The following is a 20,043-nucleotide window of genomic DNA, read 5'->3' as shown; positions in this document are numbered from 1 at the left end:
ACTGGACATTTTTTAAAATCAAAATACAATCCAAAATGATACACTATAAATTTATCAAAATTATTACTAGGATCTAATAACATCAATGCAGATTTCTCCCAATTAATATTAAAATCAAACTAGTATTAAAAAATAAGGTTAAATATGGAAACTTCTACTTTATGTATGAAACACAAATAAAAGTACAAAAGTATTTTATGCTTTAATATATACTCTTATTTCTTGGACTAAGATATTAGATTGTATTTGAAATTTAAAATAGCATAAGGAAGATTGAATTTTTTTTAAAGTTAAAAAGAGAATATTATAAAAGGCATCATTGCCATGCACCATATCTTAAAATAAAAAAGAATATGCATTGTTAGTAATCACTAATGATTTCAATAAACTGTACCTGTTCGAAATATAAAACCACTTTTTGACAGAGACAAACTGAATTCTTCAACTATTAGATTAAAAAAAGAATGCAGAAATAAGAACTGGGTATCTTATTTGACACAAGGGTGTAAAACTCGATCACATCACAGGCGGATCATGACGTATCATGACTTTTTTGCCTTTGCAGAGCTGGGGTAGGCATGGCCTGCACAGGCCGGATACGCCAGTTTCACAGGCCTGATCAAGGATGAAAAAAATCTCACTATCAAAGCTCTCAAAGTGAAGACAACAATTATTTTGCAATAGTATAAATAGCTTTCTCTTTGTAGAATATATAAATATATACACATATGGACATACAGTGGTACCTCGGTACTCATTGTTAATTGATTCTGGGAGGTGCAATGAGTTCCAAAAACAATAAGTACAAACACATTTTTGATAAGAATAATGTAGTGAGTAACAAGGCAACTGACAATGACAAGTTCTAGCCTCTGTGTTGAGTACCAAACAAATGATGAGTACCTGGACAAAACTTTTATATCAAAATGCATTGACTACCAAATTTGATGAGTTTCAAAGCAGTTGAATACCAAGGTACCACTGTATTTCAGACAGCCATCTGGGTAAATCATGATTTACTTTGGATTTCTGCCCTGAATGAAAGAAGAGGGATTTGATGACCTGAATTATCCTATGCAACTTTACAATTCTATAGTTCCAAACTACCTTTGTCACCTGAACCAGTACCTAGAGTAATGATATTTATTAATTTATTAATAACCTAAGAGCAATGATAAAATTAATTATTAATAATTTATTAATAATAAAATATTATTCTTTATTAATGGTAAAGAAGAAGTAGGGGGAACATGATAGCAGTATTCCTGTATTTGAGGGGCTACCACAAAGAGAAGGGGGTCAATTTATTTTCCAAAGCACCAGAGGGCAGGACAAGAAACAATGGATAGAAACTAGTCAAGGAGAGAAGCAACCTGGAATTGACGAGAAACTTCCTAACAGTGAGGACAATTAACCAGTAAAACAAGCATGCTTTCAGACAGTGTGGGTGCTTCAACACTGGAGGTTTTTAAGAAGAGACTGGACAGTCACTTGTCTGAAACGGTATAGAATCTCCTGCTTGAGCAGGAGGCAGGACTAGAAGACTGCCAAGATTCCTTCCAGCTCTATTCTGATTTTAATCCTAACAAACAAATCAGAATAATTGCTGTACTCCCAATTGCAACTCATTCACAAATACTGTATAAGCTAAAAAGAAATGATAAAGCAATTCTGTAGAATACTATATTTTAGCTACCCATGTATTTAAAAGTTATCTGTTACAAATCTAACACTAATGACTTCCGGGGTAATGTCACAGTGCTGTGGTTCAGGAAAATGGAGCTCCATTTTCTCAGACTGAATTTTCGCATCTGGAACCTGGTAGAGGCGAGGTCTGACCCTGGAGGTGTCAGCTCTGTAGAGGGGACACTCTTGGGGTAATGTGGAGAAGCGTGATCTCCCATTACAGAAGGAGGAACCCCTTGAATTTCAGCATGAAAGAGACTGGCTGTAACGGTCAGATCCTGAGACATGACAACCTGCTTGAATGGTGAAAGAAGCAAGCAGTAAAAAGCAGCAAAAAGTATCGGTGGCAAGAGACAGGACAGGGTGAGTTACCAGGTTTCTTCCCTAATCTGGCGGAATCTAGAACTGATTGAGAAATGAGTCTCCAAAGAGGGAAAAAGTGGCGCTTTGGCAGTGGAGCAAAGTATTGAAAAGAAGGTTGAAAAGAGTAAAGAGGGTGATCAGAATAATTGAAAGGAAAAGAAAGAACTTTGGAAACTGTGGTAAAGACTGTGATTGAATCTGTGGAGATTGGGAGTGATTGATTGGAGACTGTGGACACAAAACTGAAATGACAAGGTCTGGAGTGTGAAGTGAAGTGACAGTGACAATGCATATTAGCAGGAACAAACATCTTGGACAAAGGACTTAGAAAGTAGAGAACAGAAGAGGTGTGGATGGTATAATGAAGTAGGAGAGTGAAAAACTTACTTAAAATCAGTAGAAAACTCTGGATAGGCAAGATTAGTGGCCAGATGTGTATATTGTATATTTAAGAGTAAAAATTATGGTGTATATTTAGACCTTTTATTAGCTTTGTTTTTGATCCTTGGTAGTATTGATATAATATATGATATAGTATATAATTAAATAAATTTATTAATTGATTAAATTAACTGATTAAGAGAAAAGATTATACTGAATCTGAGTGATAAAAGTTAGTTTTAAATAGTTTTAAATAATCTGTAACTTGATTAAATATTTTTCCTTTTTTCCCTTTTCTTTGAAGTATGACATTTAAGTCTATTTAAATATTGTTAAATAACTCTAGAGTGAATTGGTTAACGATACTGTGGTATAGGGTAGAATTAACTATATTTAATTATTTGATTATCCTATTTAATTAATTGTAAAATTAAATTGATGGTAAATTAGGTTAGTAAGGTTACAAAAGTAAGAGATACCTAATAATTATAACTATAGGATAAGTAGATAAAAGAGAAGGAATTGTTATTAGAAAGATAACCTCGGGGGGGGGGGAGGAACTAGATAGTTTGTAGTATTGTGGAAGAAGTTTTTTGGGAAACTGGACATGACAAGTACAGCGACAACTACATAAACTGTAAAGAAAAATCACACAAATGATTGCTTCTCCAACAAATCAGAAATTGATAGGAGGTATGTTGGGAGGCGAGAAGGCAGGACCTGCAATGAACTTACAAAGTATGCAAACTCTAAATATGATTCAGGAGGTGATTTTGAAAACCCAAGATTCAATTGGAAAGAACCATGAGGAATTAAAGAACGATATGGGTAAAGGAAAAGAGGACATATGGAAATTAGATGATAAAATGGGAGAAATACAAGAGACAATTGCCAAGAACGAGCAGAGAATAAAAACAATGGAAGTAAGAATGGAACAGAAAGAAAAAAAACTAGAGGAGACAGAAAAGAAATTGATGGCAACGAATAGAGAGCTCGAAGAGGCAATAACGTATCTCAAAATGGACAAATCCACATTCTACCTAAGATTTCAAAATATACCGGAAAATAAAGAAGAACAACTCCTGAATCTTATGATAGAACTGTTGGCAGATAATTTGAAGATAAATAGGACTGAACTGCAAAATGGTATTGATGAGTTGTACAGAGTGTATACGAATTATGCATGGCGACATAGGCACCACATGAGGTACATGTTTGATTCACACACACACAAAAAAATAGAGACGAAATTTATAGGAGAACACGGGACTCATCGCTGGTGTACAAAGGGAAAGAGATACTGACTCTTAAACAAATACCTAGGAGAGTAAGGGAGCAAAGGCGAAATTATTACTTTCTCTCCTCTCAATTAATTAAATACAATACAATGTTCGGTGGCTAATTTCAGAAGGCTTGCTAGTAACTTGGCAAGACAAAAAGATTAGGTTGGATACACCAGATAAGGTCCAGGAATTAATAATATAATATAGCAACAGAGTTGGAAGGGACCTTGGAGGCCTTCTTGTCCAACCCCCTGCCCAGGCAGGAAACCCTACACCATCTCAGTCAGATGGTTATCCAACATTTTCTTAAAAATGTCCAGTGTTGGAGCATTCACAACTTCTGCAGGCAAGTTGTTCCACTTATTAATTGTTCTAACTGTCAGGAAATTTCTCCTTAGTTCTAAGTTGCTTCTTTCCTTGATCAGTTTCCACCCATTGCTTCTTGTTCTACCCTCAGGTGCTTTGGAGAACAGCCTGACTCCCTCTTCTTTGTGGCAACCCCTGAGATATTGGAACACTGCTATCATGTCTCCCCTAGTCCTTCTTTTTATTAAACTAGACATACCAAGTTCCTGCAACCGTTCTTCATATGTTTTAGCCTCCAGTCCCCTAATCATCTTTGTTGCTCTTCTCTGCACTCTTTCTAGAGTCTCAACATCTTTTTTACATAGTGGCAACCAAAACTGGATGCAATATTCCAAGTGTGGCCTTACCAAGGCATTATAAAGTGGCACTAACACTTCACGTGATCTTGATTCTATCCCTCTGTTTATGCAGCCCAGAACTGTGTTGGAATTGTATGATCAATGCATAGCAATAGAGGAGGAGAGGGAGAATGGTGAGGAGATAAGAAGACAAGAGTCAGGAAGAAGGAAAGGAGTTGGAAATTGAATTACAGGAGAGGCCTGATAGAGAACAACAGGAAAGAACAGGGGCAAGGTTGAAAATACAAAGAGAAACAAGACTAAGGGAAGGAACTAGGGCCATCAATAAAAGATAAAATGGAAGAAGAAATTAAATTAATCTTGATTCATATCAATGGTTTAAACTCTCCAGCCAAAAGGAGGCAAGTCTTATCCAATCTCCACAAATATAACTTGGTCATTGCATACCTGCAAGAAGTCCATATTAGAAGACAACAAGGACACTTATTAGAAGCCCCCGAGATAAGAAGACTTTATTCAGTTCATGCATAACAAAAAAAGAGAGGAGGAGTAGTATATATTAATATATAGTAGTGGCTCAGGAGCTAGGACATTGAGTTTGTCGATCGAAAGGTCGGCAGCTCAGCGGTTTGAATCCCTAGTGCTGCCGTGTAATGGGGTGAGCTCCCATTACTTGTCCCAGCTTTTGCCAACCTAGCAGTTTCGAAAGCACGCAAAAATGCAAGTAGAAAAAATAGGGACCACCTTTGGTGGGAAGGTAACAGCGTTCCGTGCACTTTTGGCGTTGAGTCATGCCGTCCACATGACCATGGAGACCTCTTCAGACAGCGAAACCTCTTCGGCTTTGAAACGGAGATGAGCACCGCCCCCTAGAGTCAGCAATGTGTGAGGGGAACCTTTACCTTTACTTTTTAGTAATATATATTAAAGATTGGCTACAGCCAAAACAAATTTATGCTGATGAGGAAGGTAGAATTCTATTAATTGAAATAAGAGTAAGACAAAAAAGATATTATTGGCAGCTATCTATGCACCAAATACCAAACAAGGGGAATTTTACTATAATTTACATTAAAAAAACAGAAGAATTGGAAAGTGAAAATGTTTGTTTACTGGGTGATTTTAATGCAGTCATAGACTCAAAACAAGATTATATATCTGGGGGGAAAAATAAGAAGAGGAAGATACTACCGACTACTTTTTTTGACATGATATAAGAATTGAACTTAAAGGATATCTGGAGAGAACGAAATCCATACACACACACACAAAAACCCAATATACTTTTTATTCTAACCTACATGATTCATGGTGCAGGATACACATGATTTGGAATATTTAAAAATAGATATTATTATTAAATAGCAACAACTCTAACACTAACAGGTAGTGATTCAAAATCGGAATCAGAGAAATAGAATGTGGATTGAATGTCAAGCACTAATAAAAGGACCAAAACTTACCTCTTTAGATGCATTATGAGGCAGTTCTGTATCATTTTGAAGTTCTCCATTATTTGCAAAAACAGGAACGTTGGGACTGAAAATCATGAGGTCACTCTTGGCACCACACTCTGTATTCACTCCTGCCAGAATATGGCTGTGGCGATTGGAATAGGACCAACTTCCCACTCCACTGGTACAGACCAGGGTGGCCATGCCAGGGCCATAAACCATGGGTTCCTTTGCCTTGCAGTGGCATCGCAGAGCCACATAGATGAGAGTGGCCAGCAAGAAGAGGCTGGAAACAGAGCAGATGGCAATGATCAGATAGACGTTGATCGAGTCCACCAGGGGCTTGAAGGTCTCCCCTGACCAGTGGAAATGAATATCTGTCCTGATGGCCTGGGAACTTGTCACCAATGACACACTCAGGGTAGCTGTAGTTGAGAGTTGAGGCATCCCATGATCCTTCACCAGAACCAACACACTCTGGATTTTGGTTCCTTCTGACTCATCCAGAGAATATTTGGTACTCACCTCACCACTATACTGTCCCACTGACCATGGGCCATTACTTTCTTCAACCAGTTCATACCTTAGCCATGCATTGTATCCAGAATCTGCATCCAAGGCATGGATCTTGCCTACAATATGCCCAGGCATCACAGGGACCACTAGAAGAATCAGGTTCTCTTCTGATGATCCTGACACAACAGGTGCATTGTCATTCTCATCCAACACAAAGACTTGAACAGTCACATTGCCATACAAGGAGGGAAGCCCAGCATCCTTAGCTCTCACCTGGAACTCCAGCAGTTTCAACTCCTCGTAGTCCAAGGACTGCAAAGCATAAAGTTTTCCACTCTCCGAATGTACAGAGATGTAGCTTGATAATGGCCAGAGCTTCTCATCAATCCAATAGGTGATCAGGGCATTCTCAGCTATGTCTTGGTCTGAGGCAGATATTGTGAAGATGTGAGCACCAGGGGGATTGTTCTCCTTCACAAAGATGGTGTAGGAGGGCTGTGTAAAAACTGGAGCATTATCATTTATGTCACTAATAGGCACTAAGATGGTGATGCTAGAAGACAGTGGTGGAACGCCTTGATCTTCCACTGTCACAACCATCCTATACTCAGTCACCTGCTCTCGATCTAATGGTGCAACAATAATCAGGGAATAGTAATTCTTGAATGTGAACTGAAGTTTGAAGGGTACTCCAGTGGGCCAGAGGAAACAGTTTATTTGTCCATTGTTGCCAGAATCCTTGTCAGAAGCACTGATGATGGCTACCATAGTCCCTGGAGGGGAGTCCTCTGGCAATGGCACAGAGAGAGAATTCACAGATAATTCTGGAATGTTGTCATTCATGTCTAAAACCTCAATGAGAACTTTACAATGTCCAGATAAAGTACCCTTATCTTCTGCCACAATTTGAAGTTCATAGAAATTAATATCTTCAAAATCCAACTTTCCAATTACTATGATTTCCCCAGTATCCGAATTTATACTAAACATATTTCTGACATGTTGAGGTAGGTTATTACTAAAAAAATAAGAGATTTCCCTATTAATCCCTTCATCTAAGTCTGTTGCATTCAGAGTAATGACTAATGACCCACTAGCTGAATTTTCTAGCACCTTTATCCTGTAAACAGATTGATTAAATACAGGAGGGTTGTCATTGACATCCAACACATTGATGACTAGCTGAACAGTTCCTGTGAGTTTTGGTTCACCCCCATCAGTGGCTGTCAGTAGTAAATGATGCACAGGGCTCTCCTCTCTGTCAAGTGGAACTTTCAGTACAAGGACTACAGTTTTACTCTCATCTTCATCATTTCCTGAATCCAGAACAAAATGGTTGCTTGGGCTGAGCTTGTAAGTTAACAGAGCATTCGTACCAATATCTGCATCAGAGGCTCTCTCTAATGGGAATTGGGTACCAGATTTTATCAGTTCAGCCATGCTCAGGATCTGTTCCCTGGCAGAGAAGATGGGAGCATTGTCATTCATGTCTTTGATTTCAACCTCCACATGGAAGAACCCCAGAGGTTTCTCCACAATCACCTCCAGATGAAGGACACAGTCTGCATTCTTGGCACACAGCTCCTCCCTGTCTATCCGGGAATTTACAAACAAGATCCCATTCTGCAGGTTTACCTCAAAATAGTCCTTCTCTCCTTTGGACAGCATCCGGAACATCCGAGGCACCAGCTTGCTTACTTCCAACCCCAGATCCTGGGCAATGCGGCCCACAAAGGTGCCGTGCTGGGATTCCTCCAGCACAGAATAATGGAGCTGGCCGCTCCCCATTTTCCAGGCGGTGTGGAGCAGAAGCAGCTGCAGCAGCCCCTTTGGCCAGGTAAGCATTGCAGACACTGGCACAACACCAGCAAACTCTTCTCTTTTTCTCTAAATATCTTGCCTTAAAGGTGTCAAGAGCAGAGACCATCTACCCCAGCCATTCTGACAATACGTTCATAGGTTGAATCTTGGTTTGTTGAGCTTTCTCTGTTTTTTTTCTTTTTCTTTTGATATTCCCATTGTGGACCTGACTGGGAGGAATGTCTGTCTATTTAAGGGAGGGGCTCTGCATTTCACTTAGTTTCATTTAGAGTATTTCCTTAGGAAACAGTGACCTCTTGTGACTGAATTTCAAAACGTAGAAACAGATTTCCTTCTGTTCATGACAAATTTCTAATAATCATTTCATCTTCCTTCTCAAACAAATAGACCTTTACACAGAGTTCTTGCCTTCATGTATAAATCTCATAAATACATTTATTGTTCTTTCACTCAGTACACATTATATTAATTTACCTTGTACATTTTTGGATAGGTATTTTCATTTCTATATATAGCGATGGCAAGTGTACTTGTTTGCCTTTCTTGTTCCCTCCTCTAGTGCTCAACGTGACTGTGATGCCATTAAAAGAAGACTGGACTGTCTTGAAACATTTGAACCAAAGTTTCAACCAAGATGAGGAACAATGTATTAGTAGTGCCAAATCCAAATTTGTCTCATGCTTCTACAGGAAGTTTAAAAATTGATCAGTACACTTGTCTATGCATATGTATTCATTTCCTTCTTACTTATAATAGTACTTAGAAATGTGACAAATGTTACATAGATATCTCATCTTATATATTATCCAATAGGCTGACATATACTTCAATCCATTTGAGCATATGCACAGTGTATAAATATTATATATATTGGGAAGAAATGTTTTGGAACTTGCATGAGCACAGCACCTCTGTGCCACAGAATAAACTAGCCTATCTTTATTTGGCTTCCTAGCTACTCTCAGAAAGTAAAAGTTGCTTCACAAATTGCATTTCTGATGTTGCTGCATTAATAAGTTTTCCAGGCAAAAATATACAAAAGGTTTAGGGTTAAGTTTATACTAACAGCTTAATTAATCAGAAGTAATGAGTAGCTTTTTTATACATCTCCACTGCTGTATAAATGTGTGCTTTTCATTTGGAAAGCAGAATGGATTTTCTGAACTAAAAAAAAATTAATTCTGAATTATGGCCTGCCCTGATCATATCTCTTTTCCCACTCATGTATTCCCAAGGTTTTGGGTGGAACGGTTGTAATATCAATATTTAAAAAAGATAAAAACAGCAATTTCTAACTACCACCCACTTAGCCTCCTAAGTATAATTTATCATTTTATTAAACTTGTATGTTACCCTATTCCCAAGATTCTGGGTAGCTCACAAGTAAAAATATTAAAACAAGAAAAAAATACAGTAAGAGGCAAAAGTAAAAAAAAAATGTTGGCAAGAATGACAAAAACTAGACAGGAACAAAAGAGAAGCAAAGCCACACAATACAAGTCTGGGCAGAGGCAGGTCTTCCTGTCTGGCCTCTCAGCCCTCAGGACCTACCTCCGTTATCTGTGCTTCCCTCTGAAGCCCAGGCTTAAGCAAAACGAAGCCAAAAGTAGCATCCACACCAAGAACACAGATGTCATAGTTAGTAAACTATATGCAAAACATCTGAGCCACATATTATCAGATTGGCTGGAATTAAAAAATGTACACTTGGGGAGGAACCAGCAAGATTTAGCTAGGAACATTCAAGCAATATATTAGTTGTGTACTATTTTGTAGGAAAAAATGTTTTGTTTAGTTTTTTAAAAATTAATTTGTAGACGTATATGCAGATGTGTTTTTATATAACCTTCTCCAGTTTCATAATTCATATTTGATTAAAGTGACCAGATTTCAGTGATGGCAAAGCGGGACACCATTGACCGGGGGGGGGGTCCGCATGCACGCTGAGTCTCACCACCTGGCTGAAGGAGGAGGAGCGGTGCTGCTTCTCAACTGTTCCAGGCAGGCTCGGCTCTCCTCTCGGCTCTTCCAGGCAGGCTCGGCTCTCCTCTCAGCTCTTCCAGGCAGTGGGCGATCTCGCGTCCCCTTCTCCACCACTCCCCCATCTCCTCCTCCTCCTCCTCCTCTTGCGTTGCCACCTCCCATTTTCAGAATGGGAGTGGAAAAAAAATCAGGACTTTTTTGAAATGCCGCGGGACGGGGGACAAATTATTAAAAAGCGGGACTGTCCCGCCAAAAGCGGGATGTCTGGTCACTATATATTTGATTCAATCTCTAGAGTTATTTGGTAGGAAAAACACAGATATCACAAGTGACTTATTCTTTTTAAGATAGAAATTACATACGAAAGCAACTTTGAAGTGAGATGTAACTCACAGGAGTTTCTTTCAAGATCAATTTCATCACATCAAAAGACTATTCAAGGATGTATTTTGGGACCTTTATTGATTAATTTTTATATCAACTCCTGACTACCATTCAGTGTTATGGGTGAAGAAAAAATGTTTTGCGACTTCTGTATGTGGATGATGCAGCTGTCATCTCCGTCCCAATACATGTTAAAAATTATTGTAAACCTACTGCAGAGAACTATTAATTTCCAAAAAAGCTAAGTAATGTTTGCAAACAGAACTAAAAAAATACAACTAAATAATGGACAGTAACAAGATAAAGCAGCAATATAATTTCAAATAACAAGGAGATGTGCTCCACAATGTGCTCCACTGATCTGGAGCACCCATACACATACAGACAGAGAGTATACTAAGCAACTACATCTAAATCTGCTATCAAGATAAAGAATTTTTTTAATAACAGATGAATAATTAGTTTTAGCAGCTGACAATATTTTATATCAAATGTTTGGCCCAAATTATGTATGGAAATTGGAATATGCCATTATTAGGATGCAATCTCTTAAATATGGCTTTGAACTATAGGAACTTAAAGCTCCTTAAGGTTAAACTTTACCCACATTCCTCCTAAAACCTTCTTTCAAGTCTCTTGATAATTCTCATTTACCTTATTTGCACAAATTTGATAACTGTTTTGTACATAACTGGACATATAGTAGTACTTGAAGGGGGTCTGAGCAATGCCGAATAAATATTACTGCATTTTAGACTGCAAACAGAATAGTATTATTGCTCCCCATAACCTGAAAAATAAACTTATATTATTGCAGTCTAAAATTATATTTCTCATTTTGTTATGACACACTATTATTTCATGTTTACCTTTAAACTGATCACATTTTTGTCCTCTAATATTCACCTGAATCATCTACAAATTTTATTGTTTTCTTTCACCTCCTTGTTCAGATCATTAACAAAAATGTTGAAAAGAAGTAGACCCACATTCAAACTTGGTGGTACCGTACCATCCTTCATGTGAATAGTAAGCCACATTCCAGCATTTCTTAGGGCTGAGTTGAAGTTATATAAATATCTGGCAACAGTTGACTGCACAGCTTTATAAATCATTATTACTGTCTTCAATTAAGTTCTTATTCTAGGTGAAATGTGACTGATGCTTTTGTTAGGTTCTTTCCTAGGAAATAAGTGTAGGAACTTTTATTTTGTAATGGTGATATGCCAAATTTAGGAACTGGTTCCTCCATGAGATTAGGGAGTTATGGGTACTTCCTTTTGTCTGTCTGTTTAAATTACTGCTCTGTAGTGATAAATTTGGGACATGAAGTTAAGAAAAGAAATAAAATAAAAGTCATTCCATTCATTCAAGAGCATATAAATACCGGTAGTTGGAATTGAAAAAAGAAATATGTGGATAACTCCTAACTCACAATAGAACGTAAGAAAGTTACACAGAAGGAAACTGTATAGAGCCGCATATATCTTTAAAAGTTGTTTCTGCTGATTTACACTCTGTCTTACAAAAAGACAGAATTAATGCAGATAAAAACTGTACTGGATAAGGGAAATAATATTTTGTAGATGAAGCAAAGAATTGATTATTCCTTTCACATAATGGCAGACTTAAGTTTTAAATTAAAAAAGAAATCATACAGCTTGACGCTTCTGCAGGCAATATGACAGGTTGAAAATAAATAAGTGACATATTTATTTGTTGCTAACTTCCCAGAAATAATATATTATTTTTAAATATTCCTTACAATGCCAACCAAGATCCATCTATAATTATCCTTATGTAGAACTTCTATTTAAGATTTTCACTTACGGCTAGAATACAAGCTGGGAATTGAAACTGCTTATTAGATATATGTCTGCTCCCATTCGTACAGAAGTCCAGCTTTATTTGGGATAGATTTTTAAGATCTACAATATGGGCTCATATCTTGTATCAAAGCAAGTGGAACTTTCAGTGAAATTTAAAGATGATGATTTTTTCCAGATCTGCTTTCAGCAATAGTTCTGAAATCCAGGACTTAACAAAATGTGTAAATATATCAAACATATATTTTTCTCCATTGATTTTTGTTTATCCCTGGATTCTTTGTCCAGAGCAGTTTATTGGTCTCAGCCATTGCAGTAAAAAAGGAGCCCCTGGGTAGTCCAGGGAGGGTGTTCTACACTATATTTCCAATATATTTGAAGTCAATGTAGAATTAGTTCTTTGTTTGGTTTTTAGCTTCTCTTTTTAGTTTATGCTTTGCATTTTTGTTTTGTATTTTTAAGACTTACCATCACATATTTTTCCATTTAAGAAAAATATCAGTAACATTTGACTATTACAAATTGCAAACAAACCAATATTCCTCAACTAAGATATGCTTTTAAACCTATTAACTAAACTTATTAAACGTAGCAACAATAATATTTTAAAAGTATGTAATCATCCGCATCTCACATCGTGACCACATCACTAATGAAGAGGTACTACAACCAGCAGATTTAGAACACCTATCAAAAACTGTGAATGAATGTCAAATGCAGCTTTAGGTATGTCTAAAGATTGGCATCCAAAAATTGCACTGTTGGATACCTTCTAGAGAAAGGAGGAAACCAGGCTGGCCTTGGCAAACCGGGCACCAAATGCTTAAGAAAGATCTTAAGATTATTAATGTCCCTTGGGGTGATGCTGAAGATGCTGTGAATGATCAAAATAGCTGGAAAAAATTTGCTGCCCAATGTTGTGCTTCACACGTGACCTAATGACAATGACAAATCCCTCTCCAGACACAAATATTGTTTTAAAAAGAGGCATGATTGTCTGTGAAGAAGTTTCTTATCTGAATGAACAGTCTATGTATGGCACAAGTCACGGTGTCACGCTGCCATTGCATGACATATCAGGACGTTTTTCCCCTTTGCAGAGCTAGGGTGGGAGGGGTCTGAGCGTGATGCATCTGGCACGCAGGCCGCCAGTTTAACAAACCTGACCTATGGCATTACTGGGGAGTTCTTAAAGAAATGAAAGAAGAAAGGGTATTATTACTAATATCCCATCAGTTTATTAGATGAAATATAAACAGAAGAATTATTATTTATGTACAGATCAATTTCTTGATTTAAAAAAGAACTGATACATCCAATTTTGGCTATTCATTTATTATCAAGACTTGAAACCTACTTTGTGCAAGTATGTACAGATAATCCTCGTTTAGCAACCAAAATTGGGACCTGCAACTCAATCATTAAATGAAGTGGTTGCCAAGTAAAACCAGGGGTGAAATCTACTTACCTTCCTTACTGGTTCGGAAGTGCACGTGCCGCATGCACACACACAGACCTTCTGCGCATGCGCAGAAAGTAAAAAAAACATTACTTTGTGGTAAAAACCAGGAAGTAATGACACCCAGGCAGGCAGGCGGAGCTTTGCTCCACCATCACTACTGGATCGCTGAACTACCAGCCATGATCACTACCGAATCGCGTGATGCTGTCCAGTCTGGGAGCATTTCACCCCTGAGTAAAATGTACTATCACTGTTGTAGCTGCAAATGGTCATTGCATTTGACAGTCACTGAGGACTCCCTGGAGGGCAAAATCAAAAACTGTGTCCCCATTTGGATTGAAAAGGATTGGGTTTTTTTATTTGAAAGGATTTTAATGTATTAAAAGGTCCTTTTATTACTTAAAAGTATAAAAAGTATCTAATTTAAATTTTTTTAATTATAAAAAAGTAGAAATGACTTTTTTTTAAATGAAATTAATGATGCATCATCTGTTCAGTAGGTGAATAATCAACAAAATATTAAAATAGCAGGGCACAGTGAAGATCTTATTTATTTTTTATTCTTTTGAAAAACCAAACTAGTCGCTGTTAAATAAAATATATTTTTGAAAAGGATCTTTTTCTACCATCCTATTCAAAAAATATTTTCCTGGAAATAAGAATTACCTATTGTGATTTTAAGGATAACAATTATCAAAAAAAAATGCTTTGTATAGAGATGATCCAAAATTGTTAGCCCAAAAATATGATTTTGAATAAATGTCAAAAACTCTAAAACCAGACCAACTCACCTCCATAGATGCATTTGGGGGCATTTCTGTCCCATTCCTAACTTCCCCATTGTCTGCAAAAACAGGAATGTTGGGGCTGAAAATCATAAGGTCACTCTTGGCACCAGCCTCTGCGCTCACCCCCGCTAGGATGTGGCTGTGGCGATTGGAGTAAGACCAGCTGCCCATTTCACTAGCACAAACTAGAGTAGCCATGCCAGGCCCACATACCATGGTTTCCTTTGCCTTGCAGGAGCACTTCAGAGCCATGTAAATGAGAGTGGCTAAGAGGAACAGGCTGGAAACAGAGCAGATGGCAATGATCAGATAGATATTTATTGAGTTCACCAAGGACATGAAGCTCTCTCCTGATACTGAATGTAGATTATAGTTTTTGATGTTCTGTGTACTTGTCAACAATGACACTCTCAGCGTAGCTGTGGTTGAGAGCTGAGGCTTCCCATGATCCATGACAAGAACAAACACACTCTGGATTTTGCTTCCTTCTGACTCATCCAGAGAATATTTGGTACTCATCTCACCACTATACTGCCCCACAGTCCACAGACCACTGCTTTCTTCAACCAATTCATATCTTAGCCATCCATTATATCCAGAATCTGCATCCAAGGCATGGATCTTGCCTACAATATGCCCAGGCATCACAGGGACCACGAGAAGAATCAGGTTCTCTTCTGATGATCTTGACACAGCAGGTGCATTGTCATTCTCATCCAACACAAAGACTTGAACAGTCACATTGCCATACAAGGAGGGGATTCCAGAATCCTTGGCTCTCACTTGGAATTCCAGCACTTTCAATTCCTCATAGTCCAAGGGCTGCAAAGCATACAGCTTTCCACTCTCCGAATGTACAGAGATGTAGCTTGACAATGGCCAGAGCTTCTCATCTATCCAATAGGTGATCAAACCATTCTCAGCTACATCTGGGTCTGAGGCAGATACTGTGAAGATGTGAGCACCAGGGGGATTGTTCTCTTTCACAAAGACTGTGTAGGAGGTCTGAGGGAAAGCAGGTGCATTATCATTTATGTCACTAATAGGTATTAAGATGGTGATGCTAGAAGACAGTGGTGGAACGCCTTGATCTTCCACTGTCACAACCATCCTGTACTCAGTCACCTGCTCCCTATCCAAAGGTGCTCCAACAATTAGGGAGTAGTAATTCTTGAATGTGGATTCGAGTTTGAAGGGTACTCCAGTGGGCCAGAGGAAACAGATTATCTGTCCATTGTTGCCAGAATCCCTGTCAGAAGCACTGATGATGGCTACCACAGTCCCTGGAGGAGAGTCCTCTGGCAATGGCGCAGAGAGAGAATTCACGGATATTTCTGGAATATTGTCATTCATGTCTAAAACCTCAATGAGAACTTTACAATGTCCAGATAAGTGAGAACTGCCTTTATCTTCTGCAACAATAGGAAGTTCATAGAACTTACTTTCTTCATAATCCATTTTTCCAATTACTATGATTTCACCAGTATCAGAATTTATACTAAATATCTTTGTGAGCTGAAGAGCTAAGCTATCAGTAAAAAAAAATAAAAATTCCCTATTAATCCCTTCATCTAAGTCTGTAGCATTCAGATTAATAACTAATGACCCACTGACTGTGTTTTCTAGCAACTTTACCCTATAAGCGGATTGATTAAACACAGGAGGATTGTCATTGACATCCAACACATTGATGACTAGCTGAACAGTTCCTGTGAGTTTTGGTTCACCCCCATCAGTGGCTGTCAGGACTAAATGATGCACAGGGCTCTCCTCTCTATCAAGTGGAACCTTCAATAGAAGTACTACAGATTTACTCTCATCTTCATTATTTCCTGAATCAAGAATAAAATGTTTGTTTGGACTGAGCCTGTGGGTTAACAGAGCATTAGTACCAATATCAGCATCAGAGGCTCCCTCTAAGGAGAATCGGGTACCTGTTATCAGTTCTGATATGCTCAGAATCTTTTCCATGGCAGAGAAGACAGGAGCATTGTCATTAATGTCTTTGACTTTAACCTCCACATGGAAGAACCTCAGAGGTTTCTCCACAATCACCTCCAGATGAAGGACACAGTCTGCATTCTTGGCACACAGCTCCTCCCTGTCTATCCGTGAATTTACAAACAAGATCCCATTCTGCAGGTTTACCTCAAAATAGTCCTTCTCTCCTTTGGACAGCATCCGGAACATCCGAGGCACCAGCTCGCTCACCTCCAACCCCAGATCCTGGGCAATGTGGCTCACAAAGGTGCCGTGCCGGGATTCCTCCAGCACAGAATAATGGAGCTGGCCGCTCCCCATTTTCCAGGCAGTGTGGAGCAGAAGAAGCTGCAGCAGCCCCTTCGGCCAGGTAACCATTGCAGACACTGGGCACAACACCAGCAAGCTGTTCTCTTTTTCTCTAAATATCTTGCCTTAAAGGGGTCAGGAGCAGAGACCGTCTACCCCAGCCATACTAGCAATACATTCATAGGTTGAATCTTGGCTTGTTGGGCTTTCTCTGTTGTTCAATATTTCCCGTGTGGATCTCGCTGGCAGGAATGTCTGTCCCGTTAAGGGAGGGGCTCTGCATTTTCAGTTTCACTTAGAGAGTTTCCTTAGGAAACAGCGACCTCTTGTGACCCAAAATCAAAATGAGAAACAGACATCCATACTTTTATTGATGTGACTAGAATTAATTTTCTAGTTTTGTTTCTGAGTCGTGGCTGGACATGCAGCTCTTGAATCTTTTAGGCAAATGATAAGTAGTGCAAGTTGTCAAAGTCATGTGATATCTTAACTGACTCTGTTCCTGAAATATATTTTTCATATTAAGACAAAAATCGGGGTCTTGCTCAATCTGCCATTGGAAATAGGATTTGTTTTAACTGAGTTCACTTTTCTAAATTAAGAGGTTCGTTCCTATTTTTTGCTATAATGCTGTGAATAATATTTCACAGGCAAGTATCTGATAAGTTTTAGGAATGTGACAAATTTTAGAACAAGAAGCAGGTTTTTTTTTGATGCAATTATATATATTAGTGAAATAGATAATTAATTTTCTGCACTAGTTTGTGTTATATTATAAATATAAATAATATTTCACAAAGGCAAGTGTCTGATAAGTTTTAGGAATATAAATATAAATATAAATAAATAATATTTCACAAAGGCAAGTATCTGATAAGTTTTAGGAATGTGACAAATTTTAGAACAAGAAGCAGGTTTTTTTTTTGATGCAATTATATATATTAGTGAAATAGATAATTAATTTTCTGCACTAGTTTGTGTTTCCAAAGGGTAGTGATTTTTGGTTCTTTCCATTGATTAGCCTGTTACAGCACTTTTTTTTAGTATCACCCAGCTATTGCTGAGTCTAAAAAATGCTGTTCCTTGCCACTATTATATTACTAAAATGATTTTTAGGTGATCCTAGAAGACATTCTAAGTCACTAGTCAGTAAGTTTCTTGCAACAATTGCAAGATTCTGTTAATGTATCCTAATAATAATAAGTACTTCTGGGAATGCTTCTTATCTGCATTAACTTGTAAGAATGACATATCTCTTCCAAGTCTGAAAGTACAATCTCTTCCCCCTTGCCTTTACAATCCAAGAAACTAGAGGGGGTCCCTTTTGAGACATTTGTCATGCCCCCATTGCTTCTGGGAACTCAGTTGGAGTTTGTCTGACCTTTGTCTAATCTATAGCTCTTCTATCTATCTCCTAAGATTATTCCCACATACTATCGGAATGGCATATTTTTTCACTGCATATTTCTTTTTGTTTATAGTCAATCCTAAAAGGTCAAAGCTATCTCTAGTGTCAAAATCTTCATTGTCAACTCCAAGCCTAGTTAATGTACATGTCATTAGTTTGGTCTTCTTTATATTTAACTGTAGATCAATTGTTTCAATATGATTTTCATTGTCAGAGTTTTCAGATGATTCAGCTGTTCAGTTGCCAAAGTAGTGTCATCAGCATAATACAGGTTATTGATCTTTCTTCCTTCAGTTTTAAAACTGCATTTATGTTCTTTCAGTCTGGTTCCAATAATATACACGCGGTCTCTAGATTTAAAAAACAAGGGGAGAATATATAGGTTTGTCTCATTTCTTTCCTAATCTAGAATAAGTCTGTTTCACCAATGCTCCTTCTAGGCTGTGGCTTCCTGACCGGTATAGGTTTCATATGAGGATTCCCATTTTCTTAAGCACATTCCACAGCTAAACATAACTTCAGTGAAGAACGTGTTGCCTTCTTTTTGATATTTTCTGCTTTTTTATTTATCCAGAGCATATCAGCAATAATGTCTCTCATTCTTCAGCCTTTTCTAAAGCCATATTGAACATCTGGCATATCCCTTTCCATTTAAGGTTCTAATCTGGGTCAGATTAGACTTGTTTAAGCATGATTTTCCTAACATGTGAATTAAATGATATTGTGTGATGGTTTGCCCATTCTGTTAAGTCTCTTCTCTTTGGCATTGATAAACAGACTGCTCTCTTTCCATCTCTTGGCCATTGTGCCATTCTTCAGAGTTGGTGCTATAGTTTCATTAGAATCTTTAGAGATTCATCTTCTGTTGCTTACTGTATTTCTAGATACTCTTCAAATATTTCTGTAGCCTTCCACATTTGTAATAAACAGATTGCTGATTTAACTACATCTTCTAGTACTAGAGATTCTTAGAAATAAAGAATATCTTCTAAATATCTTGGATGTAGACATTTCTCTTGCAAGAATGTCAATAGACACTTTCCATCTTTGTTTGAACTGCTGTGAATCAATTTCTCACTGTTCATTAGTATCCTTTGGCATACCAATTCAACGTTAGAACTTTATTTTGAGTTTGAAAAACTTTCGGAAGACTTTCCTATTTTCCCATATCTCTTTCCATCTTCAATATATTTGCAGACGTTATAATATAGCTTGTGTCTTTTAATAGCTTTTTGAAATTCTTTGTTAAGTTCCTTCCTGACATCTTTGTTTTTCTCATCCTTGACTTCTCTTCCCTTTTTGACAATTTCCAGAGTTCTGATATCTATGTTTTCTCATATTTCTTGGTCTTTGGCAGTCTCTTCCCATGCTCATCCTTAACCACTTCTTTGATTTCATTCAAACAGTTCCTCTGCTTCCTTATCAATGAGGATTTTGAAGTGATTCTGGATATTCTACTTGAAAATGGTAGGTTATGATAATATTATGGAAACTGGTTGACTTTCTTCTTCTTTACTTGGAACTTGAATTTTACTTGGAACCTGCAATTTTAATTCTGTGTTCTCTATGGAATGATATTCATGTATATAGGCATCATTTTAACTGCTAGAAGACTATGTTAGCCAAGAAGAAACATTTCGATTGGCAGAAATTGAAAAGTGGCTCTCTCATCATTTTGGTTCCCTAGGCCACATAGTCCAATTGCATTGCTCTTTTTATTTCCAGTTGTAGCAT

At 37.7% G+C, this 20,043-nt stretch overlaps 1 protein-coding gene across 25 annotated transcripts in view; it reads right to left on the bottom strand.

Moving 5' to 3' along the window:
- LOC131194158 (protocadherin alpha-5-like) overlaps positions 1-20,043 on the bottom strand; it is a 274,200-nt gene that overhangs the window by 139,337 nt on the left and 114,820 nt on the right. For 3 of the 25 annotated variants that reach the window (XM_058174840.1, XM_058174849.1, XM_058174839.1), the window contains exon 3: positions 5,842-6,118. The exons of 20 other annotated variants lie outside the window; for them this stretch is intronic. In XM_058174840.1, coding sequence (XP_058030823.1) covers positions 5,842-6,118 — 277 coding nt within the window. Of the gene's footprint in view, positions 1-5,841; positions 6,119-14,615; positions 17,328-20,043 lie in introns of those variants that run through there. 2 more of the 25 variants (XM_058174872.1, XM_058174848.1) reach the window with 2 other exon arrangements.

Source organism: Ahaetulla prasina, chromosome 3, assembly GCF_028640845.1.
Source record: "Ahaetulla prasina isolate Xishuangbanna chromosome 3, ASM2864084v1, whole genome shotgun sequence".
Taxonomy (NCBI): domain Eukaryota; kingdom Metazoa; phylum Chordata; class Lepidosauria; order Squamata; family Colubridae; genus Ahaetulla; species Ahaetulla prasina.
This window is presented reverse-complemented; position numbering and strand designations above follow the sequence as displayed.